This window comes from Carettochelys insculpta, chromosome 13, assembly GCF_033958435.1.
Source record: "Carettochelys insculpta isolate YL-2023 chromosome 13, ASM3395843v1, whole genome shotgun sequence".
NCBI lineage: Eukaryota > Metazoa > Chordata > Testudines > Carettochelyidae > Carettochelys > Carettochelys insculpta.
In genome coordinates, this window is record NC_134149.1 from 4,663,273 (window position 1) to 4,673,313 (window position 10,041).

The window sequence follows — 10,041 nt, forward strand, 5'->3', positions numbered from 1 at the left end:
TGAGGGGAGATGGGAACCAGGCTGCCGCTTGTTCCCAGCTCCCCTCTGCTTGCGGACCTGGGAAACAGAACAGTCCACCAGTGCTGGTCAGTTTCCTAGCTGTTTCTGCCTGTCTTCCACCAGGCTGACAGCCACACTGCTGGGGGGTAAGGCAGGAGAAGGCTTTTACCTCCAGACAGCTAGGCAAGCTAAAAGCCTTCCCCCAGTAGCACGACTGTCAGATTGACAGCTGTGAGAAGGCAGAGAGAAGGGGCTGCAGAGCAACGTCAAGTTGTGCTTAACTCACGTTAAAGCAAGTGTGCACAACTTATAGCCGCATATGTCGAGGGTTTACTGTATATGGTTCCCTGTACCATAGGTCGCATACTTTAGGTGCTGCAGCCCTGGATGGGTACAGAGGCTTGGATAGCAGGACCTTTAAAAAGAGGGTGAATTTCGTGATTGTTCATTTACAGTTTTTAAAGGTAAAAACTGGAGTGACTTTTGAAAGTGCAAGAATTGTGAGGAAGAATAGCGTGTTCTCTGCAGCCATCGCCATCTATAACTCATACCCAAGCAATTTTGCAAACGTACGATGTACACTGTAGATTGTAAGAGCTCTCTCATTGTTACAAAGTGTCTATCACACACTCATAAAGCACGCCCAGACAAAGGTATGCTGCAGCCCTTCCACTTTAGGCTGGCACTGATCTGATTGCGTGTATCGGTAGGGAAGCACTAAAATGCATCTGTGGCTCTTTTGTTTGCAGCATCACATGTTTTACAATTTCTCCTGCACGTCTGTAGTGCACACTGCTCAGCATGAGCCCATAGGAAGCGTTTTGAGAAGGAGTTCCCCATGCATTCAAAGCAGACACCTGGATGACGTAAATGTTCTGAGTTTGCACCCCCCCCCATGCAGATACACCTAATGTTAAGGACCCACTGTCCTCAGTGCAACAATTCACACTTTCAGTGTTAGCCAGGTACTAAGCATTTTGCTAAAGTGGGACCTGAACCCTGAAACTGCTACCAGAGTTAGTGGCAAAACACGTACTGCTTTCAACAATACTACAAGCACAGGATCGTGATGCCTCCTCCATTAGCTCTTTCTATCCATTCTAGGTATGAGAAATCATCAGGTCACGTTATAACCTGACCATTTGCTGAATCTCATTTTTCAGAGCTGAACCAATTCTTGAGCTCTGCCTACAGATTAAAGCAGGGATGACAGGGCTAAGCTTACTGATGCTTTCCCAACAAAGATTTCCTCTCGGGTCCTGATTAAATGTACCAAGATACCATTTAGCAAGCCATCACCTTTGAAGAGGTGGCCTAGACCAGCACCGGCCATGACAACCTGCTCAAGATCCCTCAAGATGTGACTAGGTACAGAGCACCACAGGGAAACAAAACTCTGATTTATAAGTATTCTGTTCCATCATGTGTCAGAGCCCAGTGCAGCTTTCTGGTTGTAACTAGTGCTAATTTCGCAGATTGTTTTTTATGTTGCCTGGTGTCTGTATAAAGGACCATCATCTCTTCTGTACTCAGTGCTATCTGACCAGGCTCCACTAACAGTTAATCCAAATATTTCCTAAATACAAGAGATCTTTTAAAAAAATCCATCACTAATTCTATATTCTGACAATTATTTAAAGTCTTTCTTTTCACCCAGTTCAACATCATTAGGAATGCATTTTTAACCTACGCATGCACCCTGGGAGCTAACAGGTCACTGTGCAGTTTCTGATCTCTTGCTATTAAGTAACAGCAACAAATTATACAATAGTTATTCCATTTGAAGTGACACAAGAGAATTCATTACACCCCGGCTACGATATAATTTTGCATGATCGCTGAACTCTGAAATATTGATGAACCCTTTCAGCAGGTTTCATTAAGTTTCCCCTCTTCCTGCCTGATTCCATACACTTGACATCAGCTCATCCTCCTGTGCTTGTCAAAAACAGATGTTATATGAACTGTCTGTACAGAGAAGACTTGAAAAGCTACTTTCCGCTGGGAGATTCTGAACTCCTGCAGGGAAATTAAAGAGTCCATTGCAGTACATGGTTCCATGCAGGAAAGAATTTTGCAGAATACATGGGACACTGCAGAAAAACCAGCGAAAAGGCAATTTGTCCCTCATCACTTTGTCCGTAGTGGTCCCACCACACAAAAGCACATCCCATTTAGCCCTCCGGAGCTGGCTGTCCCCCTTTTAGGTAACAAAAAGTTCTGTAGCACCTTAAAGACTAACAAATGTTCTAGGTTATGAGCTTGGGTGGGTAAGACCCATTCTTAGCTGGCGGGCGCAGACTCTTAGAGCCCAGGGTTTACACAGGAGAGCCGGAAGGAATGGGGGTTCCCTGTCACTCGCAGGACTAGCAGAGGACGCCTATTACGCGCAGTAGGGGGCGTCCCATTTTAAGGGCTGGCCAAAGCGCGGTAGCAGCTTGTTAAGACCGAGCTGCACCTGAAGTGTCCCTTCTTCGCCTCCCTGGCCACACCCGGCTCACGCACCAGGGACCTTCCTACAGCCGGGCGCCTCTGTGCTCCTTCCCCGCGCTCTCCAGTCCCCACCCAGCGCCAGGCGAAGCCGCCCGGGGTGGGTGGGTGGGAGTCCCGGGCCCGGAGGGGCGCAAAGTGAGTTCGGCTGCACATTGAGGGCCCGATCCCGCAAAGCGCTGCTCCCGCGGGGGGGGTTGGGGGGAGGCGGAGGGCGCCGGGCCCCGCTCCGAAGCGGGTCCATCCGGCGAGCCGGGGCAGGCAGGGCTGAGCTCAGCCGCCTGGGAGACGCCGAGCGCACGCAGGGAAGCGCGGTGCCGCAGGGTCCCCGCGGCCGGACACCCTCAGAGCCCAGCGCACCCGGCACCGCCAGGACCCCGCCCTCCCGGCTGCAGGGGCGGGATCCGGAGCGCTCCCTCCAGCCCGGGCACGGGGCTGCCCCTGGGGCTCGTCGGCCCCAAGCCGCAGGCGAGCCAGCAGCGGGGACTTCCCCAACTTTCCTCGCCGGGCGCGGCCGCAGGCCTGAGGGGACGGGGACGGGCTGGCTGCTTCCCCGGGACGAACCGGGGCGCCCGCCTGGCCGCTCCCCGGGGCGAGGGGGAGAGCTCCGGGGGCCGCCGGCGCCGACTCACCTGCCACGGGGCTCTCGGGCACCCCCTTGGCTCCGGGCTGCAGCAGCTGGAAGGCGGCGCGGACGCGCTGGCAGGAGGCGTCGGGCTGGCCCCAGCCCCGCAGGCAGAGCGCGGCCAGCAGCGCCAGGCGCAGGGCGCCCCCGGCCATCCTCCCCGGCCGGCGCTCTACCGCCGCCCGCGGGCGCGCATCGCCGCCCGGCTCCCCGGCTGGCGCAGGCAGGCGCTCCGGGCCGGGCTGCGGCGGCCGGGCTGCCCCGCTCTGATTGGCCCGGCCAGGCGGCGCCGCCACTGGCTCCCGGCAAACTTTTCCCCGGCCCGCCCCCTCCGCCGCGCTCATTGGCCGCCTCCCCCGCCCCGCCAGCCGTCCCCCGGCACCACCCCCGGGCCGGGGGCAGCCCCTGCCGGCCGCCGCAGGGGAGAGCTGCGCGGCTGGGCGAGGGGCTCCCCCCGCAGCTTGCCGCCCGGGAAAGCTGCCTCCGCAAACGAGAGAGAAACGCCTTCGCAGCCCCCGGCCGGAGCGCGCGCCCAGCTCCCCGCTGGCCAGGGGCGCGTACTTCCCCGCTCCGGCGGGCAGCACCGAGAAACTGTCCCGCCCAGCCGGGGGAGCCACGCGGGCGACAACGGCAGCGCCGATCTCCAGGGGCTGCCAGCGAGGCAGGGAGGGCATCTGCCCCCAGCGCCAGCCAGCGGGACTAGAGATTGGAAGGGGAGGGGAGGGGCGGGGGGGCAGATCAGCTGGCAACGAGGGCCGGAAGAAGCCTTCCGAAAACAACAGGAGTGGGGGGACCAAGTGCTGACTAAGGTTCCGGGGCCCTTTCCTAAAGGCCTGGCAATTGGAGGGGGTGTACCATCCCCCGGGGGAGCGATTGTGAACAATAACCCCGTCTCCACCTTTGTCATCAGGGATTCTGACACTTCTTTCCTTCGTTATTAGCAACCCCTTCACCTCATCACGGCCCAGCTTATCAGAGCTAGCCCCTCTTCAGCACTGAGACTGGTCCCTTGCGTTTCACTCCCAGGCCAAAACACAGCGGTCAGTGTCAATTTTGCAGGTAGTGACTTTCCGGTCAGTTTCTCCTCCGTATTTTAGTACATTGCTGTTGTACCTCTTCAAGCCATTTCAGGAGGAGATGTTAAATCCAAACAGAACTGTTTTCTTTGCCATTTAAAGGTACATGGGAACTTCCTTATTCATAACTTAATTGTCCTACATGATGCATTATAGGAGATAATGATTACTTAATAAAATATAGTTCTTAAACTGTTTATTATTTTAAAATCTGTTTGTTGAGTTTATACCATCGGGAAATGATCCTAACTACGTACAGGGTATTGTTATTAGAATCCCATTTCTATAAGGGTGAATAATTTGCAGCGGTAAATAACCACAGTGTTTCTGACCTATGTATGTAAGCATATTAGCACTACATATAAATTACAGACACATACTGATTTTAAAATCTGGATCGAGCAGTTTTAGCTAGAGAGGAAATAGGTTAGAAAGGAATGTAAAATTAGGAGGCATGCCAGCCTGAACTGCTAGCAGAGACAGAGTAAGAGGGGGGACTTTTTTCTTTTGTAACCTGTGAAAATAAGGGCAGAGTTTGAAAAAGAAATATTTTCATTTGCACTTATGCCCACATCTAGCCAATCCAGGCTTTGTTTTCTTGTGCCTGTCATTGCAGAAACATTTTATTCTCCTTGCTTCTACAGCTCTTCCTAAGCCCTCAGGAGCTGGTGTTTGCTGTCTCCTGTTTGATTTGCATATAGGAATCCTCCGTACACCCACATACTGCTCTTTTGTCCTGTAATCTTTTTCTCTTCAGACTTAAGTGAGATTTGTGACATCTCTGGCACTTTTACAGACTTTACAAACATTAAGGATTCTGCAAGATAGGCAAGGATCCTTGTATTATCAGTGGGGGTACTGAAGCAGAGAAGTTTAATGATTTGCCCAAGGCTACCAGGGAAAGGATATCAAAGCCAGGACCAAAACCCCAGGAGTTCCCGACTCTTGGGCCTATCTATCATTATTTTATTTTATAATAGCACACAGAGGATAGATAATAAGACAAGAGATATCATACTTCCCCTGTATAAAACTATGGTACGCCCACATCTTGAGTACTGTGTGCAGATGTGGTCTCCTCACCTCAAAAAAGATATATTGGCATTAGGAAAGGTTCAGAAAAGGGCGACTAAGATGATTAGGGGTTTGGAAGGGGTCCCATATGGGGAGAGGCTAGAGAGACTGGGACTTTTCAGTCTGGAAAAGAGGCGACTGAGGGGTGATATGATACAGGTATATAAAATCATGAATGGTGTGGAGAAAGTGAATATAGAAAAATTATTTACCTTTTCCCATAATACAAGAACTAGGGGACACCAAATGAAATTGATGGGTAGTAGGTTCAAAACTAATAAAAGGAAATTTTTCTTCACACAGCGCACAGTCAACCTGTGGAACTCCTTACCGGAGGAGGCTGTGAAGGCCAGGACTCTATTAGGGTTTAAAAAAGAGCTCGATAAATGTTTGCAGGTTAGGTCCATAAATGGCTATTAGCCAGGGGTAAAGTATGGTGCCCTAGCCTTCAGTACAAGGGCAGGAGATGGATGGCAGGAGATAAATCACTTGATCATTGTCTTCTGTTCTCCTTGTCTGGGGCACCTGGCATTGGCCACTGTCGGCAGACGGGATACTGGGCTGAATGGACCTTTGGTCTGACCCAGTATGGCCATTCTTATGTTCTTATGGCTTTGTCTATGAAGTACCTAAGCTTACAAAATCCTAAAGCACCAACAGTGTTCTTTTCTGCAGGATACTGTGTTCCTTTCCAGTTAATGAAGACACCATTGTAAAAGAGAACTGGGCACCTTAGGGATATGTACAAATTGAGTGTGTTTTTTTCCACCGCTATTAGTGGGACTCCTCCAAGATTTCCTTCTCTTGTGGGCAAACTCACCTCAGTTCCTAACCCTGCTGCTACTAAGCAGAGAGGAGAACAATTAGGTTCTGAATCTAAGTGGGCGAACAGAGAAAATCCATTTAAATCTTCCACTGCAAACACAGAATCAAATTATTGCTAGTTGGCTCTTCAGCGGCTTTTATTTTTTACTCCCAAATTTTTCAAAAAGAATGAACAATGAAAGGCAGCTCTGCACGTTTGTTCCTGAGAAATGCCTGCTAGGGAAAGATTGTTAGTTTGTTTTATGGATATAAGGCTAATAAACCAGAATGAACTGCTTCTTACGTTGGTTAATGGATTGCCAATCTCTGCTTCTGACTACAAACTGCACTCCTTACTGTACCCGCACCACATCTTTTAAGCATGCTTAAAAAAACTTGTGTTAGCCAGGCAGGTAAAACTACAATACTTGCAGGAACTCACACAGTTTGGAAACTTCATTTAAAGTCTTACGAGTAGGTCTTCATCTTATGTAAATTAGCATAGCTCCATTGACTTTAGTGGTTTACAAATATCTACAAGAGGGTTACAAGGAGGAGGGAGGAAGTTTGTTCTTTTAGGGCTCTGAGAATAGGACAAGGAGCAATGGACTTAAACTGTAGCAAGGGAGGTTTAGGTTGGACAATAGAAAAAACTTCCTAAGTGTCAGAGTGGTTAAACACTGGAATAAATTGCCTAGGAAGGTTGTGGGATCTCCATCACTGGAGATACTAAGATATTTAAGGTTAGACAGATATCTGTCCGGAATGGTCTAGAAGGTGCCTGGTCGTGCCATGAGGACACGGGACTGAACTCAATGAACTCTTGAGGTCCCTTCCAGTTCTAGTGTGCTGTGATTCTATGACTTCATCTGATAACATCAGATGAGAATCAGGTCCCTCAAATCTACTATTTGCGTGAGTTGTACTGATTTATACGCCTAACATATCATTTCTACTTCTAGCACAATGATACACTGAGATAATATTATGTTTTGCATGTTACATTGCTTATCAAAATATCCAAGGATTTTGGTTTAAATGAGGAACCAGCTAGTCTGAAATCTGAAATGCAAAAATGCAAAGACTGGTATTTAAAGCATTGCTTCCTACGCAGTATTGCAATCCAGATCACATTTATGGTCTGAATTATAGTTGTCTATAAAGTGTTCAGGCATAGCATGTATTTTATTTTCAGGCCTGATGCGTACAGTTAGTACAGCCTGCTTATACGGGTTCATGTAAGTAAATTGCTATTGTGAAGCGTGCTATTATAATAAGGGATTATATATAGTACGCAATATACAGTATTTTGGTAGCTATTGAGAGTTGATAGTGCTGTAATATTTCAAAGCAGTAGAAAAAGATTATTGTTCTTTTTACAGGATCTGACTTTATAGACTCATACATATTCACGTGCGGGGGGGAACCATCCTGATCATCTAGTCTGATGTCCTGGCACATGACCTGCTACTGAACCTCACTCACATGCTCCTGGAATAGACCCCTAACCTCTTCCTGAGCTATTGAAGCCCTCAAATCACAGTTCAAAAGGCTTCACATTACCAAAAATCCACCATTTATGGTTCAAACCAACAAGTGACCCATACTCCACAATGAGAGGGAAACCAAAGAACCCAAACCAAAAAACCCCAAATGTCTGCTGGTCTGACCTGGGGACAATTTCTCCCCAATCTCACACACACCAATATATTAAATCTCACATATTAGACCCACACACCACAAGTATTCCCTTGTATCCCAGAGTCCTCGAGACCTAGTGTCTCATCATGGGCCATAGGAGATACTTGCTACTAGCAGTGGCAAATGGGCCACATGCCCAAAAAGGCCATTGTAGGTAGGCGTGTTATCCCCTCCCCTCTATAGGGTTACCAAGCTCAGGCTGAAAGCTGAAAAGGCTGAAAGCCTTTTGCCCCCATGCTCACCTCAGAAGGTTGTTCCAGAACTTCCCTCCTTTGCTGGTTAGAAACTTTCTTCTCATTTCAAGCCTCAATGTGTTCATGGGCAGTTCATATACATTTGTTCTTGTCTTGGCAGTGATGCTTAACTTAAATAATGCTTCTTCTGTCCTGCTATTGAGCTCTCTGATGTGTAAGAATGTAAGAACGGCCACGCTGGATCAGATCAAAGGTTCATCTATCCCCGTATCCTGTCTTCTGACTCGCCAATGCCAGGTGTCCCAGAGGGAATGAACAGAGCCAGCAATCACCAAGTGATCCATGCCCTCCTGCCCATTCCCAGCTTCTGGCAAACAGAGGCTAGGGACACCATTTCTGCCTATCTTAGGGTTAGGAGTCTTCAGTGGACCTACTCCTCATGAACTTATCTAGTTCTTTTTTGAACCCTGTTATAGTCTTGGCCTTCACAACATCCACAGGCAAGGAGTTCCACAGGTTGGCAGAGCATTATGTGAAGAAATTACTTCCTTTTGTTTGTGTTAAATCTGCTGCCTCTTAATTTCATTTGGTGAGCTCTAGCTTTTCTATTATGAGAAGGAATAAATAAAATTTCCTTTCTACTTGCTCCCCACCAGCCATGATTTTGTAGACCTCTATCATATTCCCCCTTTGTTGTCTCTTTTCAAAGCTAAAAAGTCTGAGTCTTATTAATCTCTCATTATATGGCAGCTTTTCTGTACCCCTAAATATATTTGTTGCCCTTTTCAGAGACTTCCAATTCCAATATATTTTTAGAGATGGGGTGACCACCTCTGCATGCACTATTCAAGATATGGGCATAGCATGGAGTTATAAAAATGCAATATGGTATTTTCTGTCTTATTATCTATTCCTTTCTTAATGATTCCCAGCATTTGGTTAGTTTTTTTGACTGCTGCTGCACACTGAGTGGATATTTTCAGAGAACTATTCACAATGATTTCAAGATCTCTTTCTGGTGTGGTAATGGCTCATTTAGACAGCATTGTTTTATGTGTAGTTAGGTTTATTTTTTCCAACATGCATTACGTTTTATCAACACTGAATTTCATCAGCCATTTTGTTGCCAAGTCACCCAGTTTTGTGGAATCCCTTTGCAGCTATTCATGGTCCGCTTTGGACTCTCTTGAGTAGTTTTGTAGCATCTGCAGATTTTGCCACTTCATTTTTTACCCCTTTTTCCAGACCCTGGGGGGAAATCCACTCTTTACACCTCTCCATCAACAACTGTACCTCTGTCGTCCTTCGTTTGGGTCAGCTAAACAAGCCAAGTGCTTTGAAGGTAGGTTTTCCATTGCTCCGATCAGCCTTTCTCTGCACATGGTCTGGACAAATTGGAGGGCTGAACCAAAAAAAAGTCTGATGAGGTTCAACAAGGACAAGTGCAGAATCCTACACTTGGGACAGAAGCACCCCAAGCATACCTGCAGGCTGGGGTTTGACCAGTTAAGCAGCAGTTCTTCAGAAAAGGATCTGGTGATGACAGTGGATGAAAAGATGGATATGATTCAACAGTGTGTCCTTCTAGTCAAGCAGGCTCATGGTATATTGGGCTACATTAGTAAGAGCATTGCCAGCCACTCTAGGGAAGCGATTATTCCCCTTTATTCAGCAATGGTGAGACCAAATCTGGGGTACTGTGTCCAATTCTGGGCCCCCCATTACAGAAGGAATGGGGATGCATTGGATAGAGTCCAGCGGAGTGCGAAAAAATGATGAGGGGGCTGGAGCACATGACTTATGAGGAGTAACTGAGGGATTTGGGCTTATTTACCCTATGGAAGAGAAGAGTGGGGTGGGATTTGATAGCAGCCTTCAACTACCTGAAGGGGAGTTCCAAAGAGGATGAAGAGACACTGTCCTCAGTGGTGACAGAAAGAGAAGCAATGGTCACAAGTTGCAGTGGAGCAGGTCTTGACTGGACATTAGGGAAAACTCTTTCCCTGGGAGGGTGGTGAAGTACTGGAATGGGTTGCTTGGGTTTTTAAGTTCTAGCTTGACAAAGCCCTGGCAGGGA

At 48.1% G+C, this 10,041-nt stretch overlaps 1 protein-coding gene across 2 annotated transcripts in view; it reads right to left on the minus strand.

The window, feature by feature from the left end:
- GPC3 (glypican 3) overlaps positions 1–3,459 on the minus strand; it is a 262,973-nt gene extending 259,514 nt beyond the window's left edge. The window contains exon 1 of one of the 2 annotated variants that reach the window (XM_075008006.1): positions 3,123–3,459. In XM_075008006.1, coding sequence (XP_074864107.1) covers positions 3,123–3,459 — 337 coding nt within the window. The remainder of the gene's footprint in view (positions 1–3,122) is intronic. The other variant, XM_075008007.1, reaches the window with a different exon arrangement.
- Positions 3,460–10,041: the final 6,582 nt, after the last annotated feature.